The sequence below is a fragment of the Cupressus sempervirens genome, chromosome 11 (genome assembly GCF_028749045.1).
Source record: "Cupressus sempervirens isolate cs-2001-9-10 chromosome 11, ASM2874904v1, whole genome shotgun sequence".
Taxonomy (NCBI): domain Eukaryota; kingdom Viridiplantae; phylum Streptophyta; class Pinopsida; order Cupressales; family Cupressaceae; genus Cupressus; species Cupressus sempervirens.
In genome coordinates this window covers 476536685-476552436 of record NC_143128.1, presented here as the reverse complement: position 1 = coordinate 476552436, position 15752 = coordinate 476536685, and the positions used below count along the sequence as shown (strand labels likewise).

Below are 15752 nucleotides of genomic sequence, written 5' to 3'. Positions count from 1 at the left end.
TTTGGCAAGACATGCTTTTCTCAAAAGTGGTAGTAGAATTCACTATTAAAACAATGCTAGTGGTCTGATATATAATGCTACCGGTCTGATATGGATAGAAGAGTTTGAAATCATTGTCGTTGAGCTGATAGGGATGTTACAAAATTGACGGAGCATAGCTTCTGCAACTATTTGGAGTTCCCTTGTAGTGACAGGTTTAAAGAAGGGTATCTGGGTTGCCTAGCACATTCCTACATCATTATCAAATCAATAAGAGTTTCCTTGCTTGGGCATCTCTGTAGCATTGTGCATGGTGAAGCACATCAGATTTATCAGGACAAGTTAATGTGGAAACAACTGAAGAGGTGCACTCAGAGTGTGTGCTATTGCTGGGAGCTGTGGTTATTGGAGCTGTGGTTATTGGTGAGAAATCTTAGAATACTGTATTGGGTGTAACAAAGCAGTTGTTGCTTAATAGTCAGGTATCAGATTTTATATCATTGCAGTCTGATGTTTTCAGGTTTCGGATTGAATATTGTAGCCAAAAAGGTCAGAGATAAGACACAGGATGGATACTTTGGATTTTGAGACCCGACTACTTCCAGGCAAAGAGTCGAAGCCTACAGCTAGCAGGAATAAATCTGAAAACCACAATTATCCCTTCATGACAAACAATTGAGAAAAAACAGTCAAAAGTTTTAGTCAGCCTTGGGCAGCATTGCTAAAGGTCCCTACACATCAGTTTTCTACATTTTGAAAGAGCATTTACCTTGATAAGTTTGGGGAAAAGACTAATGGTACCTAGTTATCCGAAAGATACATGGTCTGAGATATATTAGGAAAGATCTTATTAACTTACAGCAGCAGTTAGCCTAGAATTTCTCACTTGATGCAAGAACTTAAGTACTCAGCATGTATGATGAGTACAACAAACTTTCTCCACACATTTAAAAAGAATTACCCTTCATTGATTACATGGATTTCCATCCAAAACCTCAACACAAGACTGATATGGCAAAAAAGAAGTATTTTGAATTGGCCCAAGATCTCCTTGCAAAATGCAGGTGACAAAAGTTGTATGAGGACTTATCAACAGACCAAAATCAGCTTATAGGTGATTTTGAAAAAGAAGGGCAGTCAGCTACCACTGATTTGCAGCCTTCTCCTGATCATGTACAAGATGTTATACAAGGTAGTATGGAGATAGAGGTCTCCTGTGGGAATGCTAACTCTAGCACTCTTGATGAACATCATGATAACGCATTGGAAAGGCCCATCCAATCGGCTGATGACGAGGACTCAACACCTTTTGTAAGTGTTGACACTGATTATGATACAAACATAGGGGTCTCTACATATGCTATGGATTCCTTTTGTGATAAGTTTGCTTTTAAACATAATGCTATCCCTAATTTCTATACACAACTGGGTATGAAAGATGACATTTATGATGTGGATATGTATGATGAAACACCTTCTCCCCCCTCATGTGCACTTGACTTATCTCATACACCTATGATTTCACACATGTTGGGAAATCCGCTGAAGGTAATTGAAGATAAAATTATTGCAGCTTTATCACATTTTGATAACATATATGAGACAGTTGAAAAACAATTCTGGAAAGATCAATTAAAGATAAGACAAAAAGGATTCAAAGAAGAGTTCTCACATTTGCAAGTGCTTGAGGAAGGGATAAAAGCAATGAAATCAGATTATCTACATCTACTTTCAGATCGTGAGCATCTTCTTGGTCTCACGAAGATCTATTCTGAGGTGTTAAGGAAGAAGGAAGAAGTGGACATCCTTTCTTGTGAGCTCACAAATACTAAGGACATCCTAGAAGCTTCCTTAGCAGCATTTCATGAGGCAGAAAATCAGATTGTTGAGCTTAATCAGGAATTAAATTTGGCACGCTCTACCATAGCTCAACATTCAAAAATGTGAGTCAAGGAGGTTGACAATGATGACAGCAATAGGGTTGATCAGCATGGGCATGTTTCATCCATATTCAGGGGTCACGTAGTATAGTATAATGAGACATTGACTGAGGTTGAGGTTAAGCATTGTGACTATATAGTGAGGAGTGCCCATCACTTTTCATTTGATCCACACATCAAGGAGTTGATGCAACACAAGTGTGGATTGGTTCAAAGTTGGTATCATCCGTTGTGGGGTGGAGGTTTGCCATCTCCAGAAGATGGAATTAGAGATTGCAAGTATCCGAGTTACCACCAACTAGGTTACTTGCAGAGTCAACAAATGTGTAGAGATCTTGCAAAGATTGGATGTAGTTGTGAGATTGCGGGCTCCTTCAATGGTTTGTATCCCCTTATGGCCAATGGATGTGAGAGCAGTTTGTTTTGGGACCCGAGTATTGGTAGAGTTAGTAGTATAGCTTGGTTGGGTTCCACTAGCGAGCTTCACCACTTCTGGCATGGTGAAGAGGAAGTATGATTTGGGCGGCAGGAGCCTGATGATCACCTCAGGCCAATTTTAATTTTTATGGATTTCTCTTGTGTGCGGCATTATGGATTTCTCTTGTACAATTGATGGAGTTTGACAAGCTGGCTTTTTGAGCTGCTCACTCTCGTGACACGTACTGTTAGATGGCCCCACCATTTCAAGCATGGTGACTTGGTGATTGTTACTTGGACAAGAATTATCATCTCCATTAGCACAAGTATTACAGGAGCTAGATTGTGATATCAAGGACATCGCTCAGGTTTGCACTTGAGATCCAGGTGGAGCATTTACGAGGATAGTTATAGATCAAGGAGTCAGGAGGAGCAACTTGCTGCATTCCATTATCAATGAAGATTGGTTTATTGTTGAGCTTTCGCCACCTCGTGATATCAGAGGTATGTGCAATACAGTTGGAGTGAGGTACTTAGTTGGGTAGCGAGCCTCTCCTTTTATGTTACCAGCGTGTGGCAGGTTGTTCCAATTAGGTATACTCCTGAGATGTTTTGGATGTCGGATATCTAGTTGATAGGTGTATGGGTTCACATTGAGTTGTTTTTTGACTCTAGGGTAAGAGATGTTTACAGCAGTGCAGCACAGCAGTTGGACAAAGTATCATCTTTGAGGCAAATCTGGGATCCAGCCATTTCGTTCCAGCTTATAGATACGAATTGCTTGGGGGCAAGCAATCTTTGGGAAGGGACGACTATCATGTCCCCTTTTCTAGCTAATGAGTTTTCTTGCACCATCAGCTTGTTTTGCTTTGGTCCCATGGGAAAACCAGGTCATCTATATGATAAGAGTAGTTTTCCGCCTAGGCGATTTCAGTTGCAGGCTAGTCAAGGTTGCTTTAGTGGGGTCTCGAGACACTATTTTTAGTAAGTCTGCAAACTCTGCATTCTTGGTATTGCAGGGTTGGACTAGGAGCGTCTTGTCGAGACCTTTCCGCCAAGCTATCACATGTGCATACCAAGGTCTGTCTAGTTAGAAATTTTAATGCCTGAAAATTTAATTGATTAATTAATAAAGTGGCTTTACAAAATAAGTTCACATTATTAATTGTCACTTTATTATTATCGGCACTTAGTTTCCCCCATGGAAAGAGTCTTATTCTATAAAGGAAATAAATAAATGGAAAGGGGAATGCAAAGAGTCACCTGTTTGTTCATTAAAAGGGAAGGAGGAGCTCATGTTCAAACATGCTTGGCTTATGATTCAAAATTCATTTTCTCTCTTGGAGAGTTATTTGGAGACCTTCAGCTTTCATCCAGCCTGAGGACAGAAACCCTCGTGTCGGTAGACAATGGACACAACCCCATTGTAACTGGCGAAGTCACACCAGGTGTCTCACATTTGCTTACAGGTTCTTTCTTATATTTCCAATCTGACTGTATATCTGTATTTAAGATTGGCCTTGATATTTGGTAATTGTATTGCTGATGTATAATGCAATAACATATTGTGAGGGATTTTATGAGAATCTACTGGTTTATATTGTTGGTTTACATTGCATCGTTCATCTATTTATGTTCTGAAAATTATTTTGAGATAAAACTGGGCAAATATCCATTTGGGATATTACACATTCATTATCATTCTCATGGATCTTGATATTATTGCTCAGACTCCCTCTTTATTCCTATGTTGTTTTGTAAAGATTTCAATACCTTTATCCTTTTCTTATACGCTCCTCCCAACTTCTATAATAGTCGCAGACTATATTATGTGATCAAACTATTTCATTCACCGTACTTAATGGGTCCGACGACCGATGTGGTTGACGGGATTGAATTTCTTTTATAAATTTTTCTTCCTTGTTGGCGGTAATGTCCGCACATGTCTTTTTATTATGCAAAGTAACGTTTGTTTAATTTTGACCTGACAACTTCAATTCTTACAATACATATATCCAACTGCGCGACTCTTTTCTTAAATAGTTGATTGTTGACTTTATTCTTTGAAGGATTATTGTTTGTATGTAGCGGGACCCTCGTCTTCTGTGGCAGATGGTCTAAGAATTATTTGTTGTTTTTTCCTCCTTTTATAGCCAATTCTGTGTCTGTATTTACAACAGGTACTTCACTATTTTAGTTCACAAGTGACTAGTCTTAGTCGTGGACATGTTTTAATGATCAACACAAAATTAGATACAATTCATTCACCGTTGATACTATCAATTGATGTCTCAGAAGCATGCTGAAGAGAGAGAAGGTAAAGACCCAGAGTAAGATTGCCACAACTCCATTCGTGCATTTCAATAGTACTCCCACGCAAATTTGTAGCGATTTCTACAAGAGGGCAAGTGCTTGTAGGACCAGGCGTATTATCGGTTTTATAGACAGATATAATGTATTGTCCCTTTCGTCTAGATCCAAATCTACTTCTTGCTTAAATGTTGATTACAATATGCTAATAGATAATGCTTTTTTTGGTAATCTTTGATTTCTTTGATCCTTCTTTCTCACATTTGCAGCCTGACTCTGATACAATGTTGAGTTTGAAGGATCACTGCAAATGTACTGGCACCGCCTATACAATATGTGTTTTCAAAGTGCAGATCTGAATGTATATCTATAGGAGTGGAAGAGACATGTCTCTATGTTAGTTAATATTGGTTATTGTAAGTTAATTGCCATTAGACAATATCAACAACAATATACATAACATATATATTCTGTTCGTTTTCACTCCAATTTCAATAAGTTGCACGTTGTTCTTCTCTTGAATAGAAATGGTGTACATACTCCTCTATCCACTCAAAGTAAGATCACCAAGGCTCCATTCGTGCATTTCAACAGTACTACCACGCAAATTTGTAGCGATTTCTACAAGAGGGCGAATGCTTGCAGGACCAGGCGTATTATTGGTTTTATAGACAGGTATAATGTATTGTCCCTTTCGTCTAGATCCAGATCTACTTCTTGTTTAAATGTTGATTACAATCTACTAATAGACAATGTTTTTTTTTGGTAATCTTTGATTTCTTTGATCCTTCTTTCTCACATTTGCAGCCTGACTCTGATACAATGTTGAGTTTGGAGGATCACTGCAAATGTATTGGCACCGCCTATACAGTATGTGTTTTCCAAGTGCAGAACTGAATGTATATCTATAGGAGTAGAAGAGACATGTCTCTATGTTAGTTAATATTGGTTACTGTAAATTAATTGCCATTAGACAATATCAACAACAATATACATGAACATATATATTTTGTTCGTTTTCACTCCAATTTCAATAAGCTGCACATTGTTCTTCTCTTGAATAGAAATGGTGTGCATACTCCTCTATCCACTTAGTGAACATAACCAGTTGCCTGCATCAACAAAAAGCAGAAATCTTGGTTTATGTTCATATCGATTTGAGTCCTCTATTGAATAAGTGGGTCAACAAAGCATTGGGATTTAACCTTTGAGAGTACCAACTTGGATTCAGATATTGAAAATCTTGCTAGAGACTATCGGTGATGATGAGCAAATACTTACACATGATGCATCTACTGGAAATGCCATTGTTTAGAGTTCAAATGATGTTTCAAGAAATTGATGATGATATTGATCTAGATCCTTTTCATAACGATGAAGATAGAATTAAGATGATTTTCATTTCAATCATGAACCTAAACGTATATTTTATTGAGATGACATAATCTTGCAATTCTAAACTATCAATTGGCATTTGTCATTGATCAACGATGAGGTATCATGCTATCAAATGTATTAGCTTTTACATTGTTTTTATTTCTTTATTTTTATACGCACAAAGACATACTCAAGGGCAAAAAATGCCCATAACCATGGACTGGATTCTTGTACCTGACCTGTATTAGCTTTGACATTGTTTTTGTTTCTTTATTTTTATACACACAAAGACATCCTCAAGGGCAAAAAAAGCCCATAACCATGGACCGGATTCTTGTACCTGACCTGTACCAGCAACGTACAAGATTTTTGTTGCACCAGTATTTATTTCAATTGTCGCGATGATGATAACCATAATACTAAGTGTGATATAAACACAAAAGAATTTAGAATTTCCCCGAAAAAAAAACTACCATAAAAATTATTAGGGTGATTTCAACAATCTAAATAAGTAAATAATAAATAAATAAAAGCAGATAAGAAACTGAAGCTGAAATTCAATTGCTTTATAGAATCACTGTTCTATTCCATACCTAGCAGTTGTTGCAAACACATCTTTTTCTGCAGGATTAAACCGCACAGATATGACTGTATCAGCACCCCATGAAAAGCTATTTATTGGCTCAGACCTTTTTTCAGAGCAAATTAAATAGTCAGAATCTACTCGGCAACAGAATACTTTAGGAAATTAAGATGAAAAATAACAGCAACCTGTTGCGATCCCAGATGTCAACTTGAGCACCAGCAGTTGCAAAGACATCACTGTCCCACTGGTGATCTACAGCCCTGTTGACAGGAGCAAAATATTTTATAAAATAAAGATCGTAGCAGAGTAGTAACACTTACTTTGAAAAAAATAAACAGTGATAAATAGTGATCATAATTAGCTTCCAAATGAACTAAATTTCAGCTTATTCAAAGACAGTGGATAATAATAGACATGGACACTGTAATTTATTCGAATTGTCTAGAAGAGACTTTTTGCTTTCTTTCACATCTTGAGCTGTGTGGTTACAAAATTCCAATGATCATTGGTAGTCCACAATGAGGTAAGAGATTGTTCTTTTTCAAATTTTGATACATTGCTGATTTCATTATTAAATTTCTCATTTTGTTATAAAACTAATACACTGCTGATTTCAGTATTAAACTTCAGATTCTATTATTAACTAATACATTGCTGATTGTAATATTAAATTTCTGATTTTGTTTCTAAGTTTCTAATTTGTATGTTTGCTATATTATTTTCATTCTTTACAAATTTATTTGCTCCATTGTCTCACATGTTGTACACATCATAAGATATGCTGATACAAACTCTCCTAGCCTTGGAGAGAGTTACGAAACATTATATAACATGCTTGAACAGATGAAGCAAAAAATCTACAACAGGGGCCATAATTTGAGAGCATATTAGGCCCATTTTGACAGAGTTAGGACACTAGAACATCCCACTTCAAATGACTGTGTACACTTTAAATCCCTTATGGTATACAACAAGACTTGGGAGAGTGCTTCGATCTAATGATGAAGTGAAAAAAAGGCTTGATGAGGGCCCTTGCGAAAAGGTATATAGAGAAGTCTAGCAAACTTGTAGCACAATGACTAGACCTTATGAGTCTTCCTGACCCAACATTCAATAAACTAGAGGCGAGGATGGATAGAACTCCATTAGCTCAAACCAATTCCATTGGATTGTGGACACGGCATGGTAAGGATGCATTTGAGTTGAGGATGATTGTCATTCATCTCCATTCATGAGTTGCCAGCACGTCTGCTACAGAGGAGAAATGGTTTACATGTAGCTTCATTCAGTCAACTAAAAGAAATAGGCTTACTTCTCGACAACCCAGGAAGCTGGTGATTGTGCATAATGACCTGCAATTTTAGGATTTGCAGAACACCAGAATGCCATTGCACTCCAGTTGCACACTGGGATGTTGATCCCAAAAATACTAAACCAGTAGATGGGGAGGCACATGATGTATTGCAAAGAGTTCTATTGGATGAGACAGCCTTTCATACTGGCAGTCAATCAGACTCCGGTTTTGATGAAAAGTTAGAGAGGTTGATTAATGCAGAGTTAGGGAGGCTAATTAGAGACAGCTGCATATTTCTACATATTTGTCATTTTGTAGTTGGAAGTTGCAACCTTTGGGCATTTTATTGTATTTTTTTTATTCAGTACATCATATGTTTTGTCAATGATGCAATCAGATTATCTTTGTATGTGTTAAATTTCAATATTGTGTGTTAAGACTCTGTCATGTATATGATGATTGCCTAATGAATGCCATCATATAAATATTTTACATTTTTCACATTTCCCCATTTTTACAATGGTACCCTGCGTCCACTAAAAACTGGTTCCTCCTGTCCCTATCCCCAAGACATGGGCTAACATAATCCCAAACTAATGACCACTTTTTCCACAATATTTGAAAGAAACCAAAGCAAGCAAGCAATCATGATAGAACTTGGAATGACAACATATACAATCTAATATACAGCAAATTTTAGTAGCCCACCAGGTAGCAGGCAAACCAAATATGTGCAAGAATCTGGTGGAGTATAGTAACAAAACGAGACCCATGTACCTAATTTGCGCAACCATTTTTCCAGCACACACACTATTGCTACAGATCTTGTGTATCTAACAAACGTGTTACCAACACCAAAAATTGTTTTCCAAACAGGTATTCATGTTGAAAATTTAAATATTTTACAATGCAGACAAACTCTCTTAGATGGAAAGCTTCGAAAGGACTCCACACAAAATTGTTATAAAAATTAAGTACCTGAAAGAATTTTTCCCCACAAATGTTGCTGCTGGCTGTGGCATAAAATAAACAAACAGTACTTGTCAGCCATCTCCCCTAAAAATTTATACATGTTTTACTTTTAATAATTTCCACATTTAAGCTCAAACATATTTTCCCAGTTCAATTCCACACAAGCAAACACAAAATATGCATCAAACAATTACCTTTTGAACATTACTGGATGCACCAATGGATTCCCCTATACCAGCAGCTGGAATTTCCCATAGTCTAACACTGTATATAAGAAACAATATATCAGGGTAAAAATTTATGCCATCTTACATACCAGTCATACCAAGTAACAAATGACTTTTCTTAAAAAAACATATATAAGAAAAGTGTAAAAAACAAATTAAAAATACAAGCAAAATTGAACCAAACACAAACCAAAGGTAAATTAAAATAAAATATCATGTTTTCAATGCAATTATACATTTATAGTATGCTCAAAGCTATTGATAGGTTATGTAAAAATTTAAAAAATTACAAGAAGTTTTTTCTTACACACAATCGTCTCCACAAGATGCAAGCCATACACCATCTGTAGACACAGCCAACCCATGTACTGCTCCTCTATGTCCTGGAAATTGTTGCAATGTACGCCTGACAGAGAAGTGCATTAGTTCTGAAAAATTGCTTAATATTTCAAACTTCCAAGAAATAAATATTATGATTACAATAATATAACAGATACCAACATGGAAAACTGATGCTTTATGAAACTGAAGGATTCACCAGCTTCAAGAACTTAAGCTTAAAAATATTCATTACACGTTACAAAATCAGTTCAATTTCATTGAGCAAGACCCAACTGGGAAAGAATGGGATTAGGAATCTGCATGTAATGAGGGAACCTGCCACATTTCAGGTCAGATACCAAAGCCTGAGTGATAAGCGTGATTGGGAGTAATGATACAATATAAAAAGAAGAGGTTTCCTGATCTGAAATCTATTAAAATTTAAGACTTGAGTTCATCAACACCTCTATTTGCAGACACCAAGTCCTCAAGAGATATTCTAACAGCAAACGTTGATCTTTAGCAAGAAATAAATGTAAGGCCCCCTCGCACACACCAACCCCAAGTCAGGAAACTCCATGGAACTATCATATAAAATTAAAAATGAATATATTGATAAAACCTTGCAATGAATTGAGAACTTGGAAATAAAATGTGATAAATCAGGATTTCTCAGTCAAAATCTTGTTGACCTGTATTTCTAGAATACAAGATCAGGAGCATCTCAGAGAAATGTGCAACCTGCGGGCCCCTTTTTTTACAGAATAGATAACAGAAATATTATGTCATGGGCAGCAATGATTACAGGTTCACAGCAAATAAGTTTGTTAAGCAAACAAATGGAGTTGACAAGAATAAAAGCTATCTCCCACAACCTTTACCAGCCTCCTCCATGTCTGTGCCAAACTGGGTGCATTTCAATATGTTATGGATAAGCACAAAAAGAATTTGTTGAATAGGCTTTGAAAACTGACATAAGAGAAGTAAATTCAATTGACATAAGAGCCATCTATATGTCTTGTGTATTTTAAAATATAAATGTGAAAGCGCTTGTGATTATAGTGGGCCCCATGTTTTCAACAAGTGAATATACAAGTTCCATGAATGAGACAAGTCATACCAAGGAGATAGAAAATCTGTCTTGCCAATGTTCGATGTCTTCTCAATTGAAGTTCAATAACAAAGAGACCCCATTTTTATTCTATCGGTGAGACAAATAAAATGTCTCCAAGATATTTAATATTTCATCTATAGAAACTTTGAAATGAATTAAGAATATGGAAGTCTAAACATGGCAAGTGAATTGTTAACAGCAAGCCTCGAAGGAATGTGACATCATGACAGCCATGACAATAGGAAACGTATAAAATGGATTTGACGAGAAGTCTCCCAAAATTTTCAAACAGACGCAGTTTCAAAGTGAAATGCTGATTCCACAATCTGTCTGACTCCAAGATAAGACTAGACGAAATTACCATAAGTGTCCAACAAGAAGCAGCAGGCAGTTGCGTCACATAGTTTGTCGAATTTTCGGCTTCAGATTCAAAATTCAGCAAACATATAAAAAATGAAAAATAATCGTAAAAGTTTGCCAAAACTTTGTGTTGTGGTAAAGTAGGTGCCATTTCTGGGAAAGAATATTTTGGTTTTGACCAAGAAAAATTATAAATATGAGCCCTCCATTTACTGTAATTGCATCAATCAATTGAAGATCATCACTGACAAATAGCTAGGGCAAATTATTTGCGTTTGTTCATCTGCAACATTTTGGTTGTGGGTACAACAAGAAATCTTCATTTCCATAATGCAATTCAGAAAGTTGTAGAGTTTGTTAATGGGTATGCACCTCCATCTTTAGAGGCTTTCAGGACAACACGAGGCATCCCTTGGAGGATTTGTGTTCTTGAAAGTGATTGACACAATGAACCAAAAGAAAACTTTAAAGTTTATTTTTTTAATAGTAGAGGAAGCCATTCTTGAAGTAGGGGTGGACAATGTGGTTCAGGTGGTTATTGATAGTGCAGCAAATTGTGTGGAAGTCAGGAAACTCGCAGTACCCACAGATTTATTGGAGCCCATGTGCAGCCCATTGTTTAGATTTGTTGCTCCGTGACTTGGCCAAGCTCCCATTGACACATCAAGCAGTTCATACAGGGAGAGCAGTCGCAAATTTCATTAGAAATAGTCATCTCACATTGAGTCTTTATAGGCAATATGCATGTAGGGAGTTGTTGAGGCCTTGTGACATAAGGTTTGCCTCATATCACTTTGAGGAGAGTGGTTGAAGAGAAAGAAGCTTTGAGATCTGTTATTTGTTCTTATGAGAGGGAAAAGTCAGCACTTTCTAATCATGCTAAGGGGGAGAACATAGAAGGAGCACTACAGGAGGTGCACTTTCTTTTGGGGCTGTTGGCGAGGCAGGATCCGGAAGAATGAGGGAAGCTTTGAGGAAGGTTAGAACCCCTACTTGAGGCAGAAAGCTAAGGAAGGGAAGCAGCAAGCAGGGAAGGCAGCAAGCAAAGCAGGCTCTAGCTGAAAGAATGAGCTATTCCAAGAGAACTATATTAGTTTCCTTCTCTACCATACTTATCTACAGCTAATCTTGATTCCCGAGGATGGCAGCCACCCCCCAAATATGCATATCTCTACCCTTGTTCTTCACCCCTTTTCTTCTGTAACCATATACTTAGAAATTGCTCGATGTGTCAAAAGCCCTTGCATGCATCTCAATTATTGTTTTATCGGTGACATAAGATGAAAAGCTTTTGACTTTCTTCCTGAAGGAAGAAGGCAACCGAGAATAACCCAACAAATGAAGGCCCCCATTATTATATATAAAAGTGGGAAAGACTGATCAGGAATAGGAGATTGAATCCCCCCATTCATTTGTTGTTTCAAGTCCCAAAAGAAAGATTAATATAGAAAAGGAAGTGATTTATGAAAGTTTGTAACTTATGAAAGATTGTGTCCACTTCTAAAAGATCGGCAAACTTCAAAAGGCTACTACCTTCATGGAGGGGTTTATATATATATATATATATAGAGAGAGAGAGAGAGAAGGGGGGGGGGAAGGGGGGGGGCGTGGGGGGTGGGGGTGTGGGTGTGTATGTGTGAGTGTGTGTGTGTGTGTGTGTGAGAGAGAGAGAGAACCACAATGGAAGAAGGCATCAAGCATCAAGACAAGACATCAAGAAGCATCAGTAATCTCATAACAACGATTGGTTCATATCAGAATTTGTAACTGATTTGCATGCAGAAAACTCTAGTTTACTGTGGTATGCTGGAATATACTTTTAAATACGTATGCCAGGTATATGCAGCAAATTTATGCACAACTCCTTACATATTAAAATCATCAGCCATAAGTAACAGTGTGGATTTCCAATTAGCAACAATCAACATGGTGAGGAAGGGAATACAAAGAGGGAGGACTCCTAGAGACTTCCTCACTATATACACAACCTAATGAAGAACAGATGGTGGAAGGCTACATAAGGCTGGGGGGGTGGTATATCCGCTCTTGGGTCTAGGGTAGAGGATTGATTTGGGCACCATATAATACAAGGAGGGGGAACTGCTATAGGCTTCCTCACTAGGTACAGCACCTAATGAAGGTCACATGAAGCCAAGAGGGATATTAATTCCACTCTTGGGCCTAGGGTGGAGGATTTATTTGGTCACTCTATTGTAGTTTTCCCTCCAACCTCTACATGAACCATCTGTTGGGGTGGATTCAAGGGGGTCTTAGTCATAGGAGAATGAATACAGGTGGCATGTGGATGGAGAACTGCAATGAATTCCCCACTAGGTACTCATGAAAGATGGATGGCGGAAAACCACATGAGGCCAAGAGGGATGGGATATCCACTCTTGGACCTAGGGTAGATGATCGCTTCGAGCTCCCTATCATGTCTCCTTATCCAAGCTCCGCTATGGATGAATCCGAACAATAAATTAGAAATGTTATATGATTAAGATGATTATTAATATATATTCTTTAACCCTAGTAATGGTTGATCTTATGAACTGTATCTTCAATAATTGTCTAACATGATTAAAGGATCTCAACAAGTATCTATTTTTACATTTTTTGGGTAATCTAACTATTTTATATTCCCTATTTTTATTGAATTTGTAATTCTAGGGAAAAATAAAGGGGACAGTACATTACTATTTTTCCTCTTGATTTAAAGTTGAGCTTTCTCTCTCTCTCTCTCTCTAATCTTCACTCTCCTCCTTTCCTCTATATAGCCCCCCTCCCATTCCTGAGAGGAGAATTTTTGCATACATGAGCTTGCTATTTCAAAGAAGCTTTTGTCCCTATGATACAAAGATTGATAGGTTGGATCTGCATTTCTTCAAGAAAAGTCATACATCCCTTCCCTAAGCACTGCACATCTTAGAAGATTGCTTACTATAAAACCCAATCCCTAATCCTTGTGTCCAGGATGTTAATCCTCTTCCTCAATAATCCCAATGTTCCATTTACATCATGTGGAGTACCCCAATGCTAGAACAGGAGAAGATAATACGGATCCCAGCTTAAGCATCTTAGAACACACAACAGTTGCACAAGAATTTCTTCTAGGTTTATTTATCTCAAAAAGGTGGTTTTATTACCCAAAGCTTTATTTGTCAATAATTAGATCACTTACATGTGCCTATTGGATTTATATTAGTCTCTTTACTTTCCTTGAAAATTCACTAAATTTATTTGAATGAAATCTATTGAAGAAAGTTCAAACAAAAAAGAAGCATGGTACAAATTTCATTTGAAAAAGCATTTAGAATGCCCTTCCTGTTCCATCTGTCAAGTGTCTGAGACTACTGTTCATGTTTTTTGAGGGTCAGTTTGTTTCTCTGGTCTGGTCCATCTTCTTGGTTCCTCTGTGGTGTGGAATTCTCATTTTGGTCTTTTGTGGATTAAGGCCTTGGCTGGGTTTGTTGAAGGTTTTTATCATAAACTAAACAAACTTTGGGCTGTACTTTCTGTTGAGATCTTATGGTCCCTCTGGAAACAGAAAAATGAGGATGTTTTCCAGGCTAAGAGGAGGGTCCTTATTGAGATTAACATTAAACTCACACGCTACCTTATTAGGATGCAGGTTTCTGCAGTTCTCGAAATACCAGAGAGCAGATTCATGATTCTTGTGCAAGAAAGTGCTCTTCTGACCTATAAATCAGATACTCAAGCAGCCCACTATTTCAACACTTATAGAGACATGTAAGACCAGAAAGAACTTGAAATCTTGAACCAGTTCCTGGCAGAGAACGGTTTAAAGCAAAGAACAAGGAGCCCAAACCAGTGGATGCACCTAGCTGGAAGCTGAAGCAAGTGTTCCCCCTGCGGTTGATCCTCTTATTTGAGCTTTTGAGACTGATCATGCTGAATGCAGAAACAATATTACTGGGTTACGGGACTCTTGATGACCTTTTTAGACTTCGTCTTTGTTACTTTGTACTGCTCTTATAGTCTCCAGGCAATTTTTTTTTTATATGTATAAGCAATGTAATATGCATAGCAAACCACAAATACAGGGGATAGCATAGGATCAGTTACTCTCCATTATATTTTGATGTTGATACTATTAGGCTCCTGATATAGTCGTACTGTTATCGTTTTGAACTATGATTAATAGAATAAATTTTAATTCGAAAAGCACAAAAAGAAACTAGTAAAAGCTCTGTCATGTGTATTTTTAGAATAAACATTTGGTTAGAGTTGTTCAAAACATTCAGAAAAGCAAAAGAGAGAAAAAAACATTCAATACCATCGGAAGGCACCAAACAAACATTGAACTCAAACATACAAGCAATCAACTTAAGCAAACAAAGTTGCCAAACATCATGTTATTTAATTTCCTCTCTCTCATTTGGCTTCTCACACCAAATTTGTCCATTGATTAAAAAATTGGATTGAGTTGGTTTTGGACTATTTAAAAGAACACGTACCCCTCTGAGGCACACTCTAGAAGAGAACAAAGCACAATTAATGATGGGGAAGTTTAAAAGCCTTGCATGAGAGAACATTTTTTGGGCAAAACTCATCAAACTTGTCGATATCAAACTCGCAATGATAGCGCACAAACTGATAATGGTTTGACCAGAAATGAAGATAAAACAACAATAATCAAAATAGTAAACACCAAGACACAGAATGATGCAACAATTTATCCTGAAAAAACCCTCCAACTTGAAGGGAAAACCCAGCCATACCAAAAAAAAATCTCTTTTATTAGATAATGGAGGTCTGATACAAGGCTTTCATTTAAATACTAAAATCATCACACAAAGTAATGGTATTTATCTTGAATTGAGAGACCCTTCAT

At 37.2% G+C, this 15752-nt stretch overlaps 1 protein-coding gene across 3 annotated transcripts in view; it reads right to left on the bottom strand.

The window, feature by feature from the left end:
• The window catches only part of LOC149530442 (WD repeat and SOF domain-containing protein 1), a 100140-nt gene that overhangs the window by 55328 nt on the left and 29060 nt on the right, over positions 1-15752 (bottom strand). For all 3 annotated transcript variants that reach the window (XM_089811296.1, XM_089811297.1, XM_089811298.1), the window contains exons 6-10: positions 9410-9508; positions 9070-9139; positions 8882-8916; positions 6795-6869; positions 6617-6712 (exon numbers count right to left, since the gene is read on the bottom strand). In XM_089811296.1, the coding sequence (XP_089667422.1) occupies positions 6617-6712; positions 6795-6869; positions 8882-8916; positions 9070-9139; positions 9410-9508 (375 nt within the window). The remainder of the gene's footprint in view (positions 1-6616; positions 6713-6794; positions 6870-8881; positions 8917-9069; positions 9140-9409; positions 9509-15752) is intronic.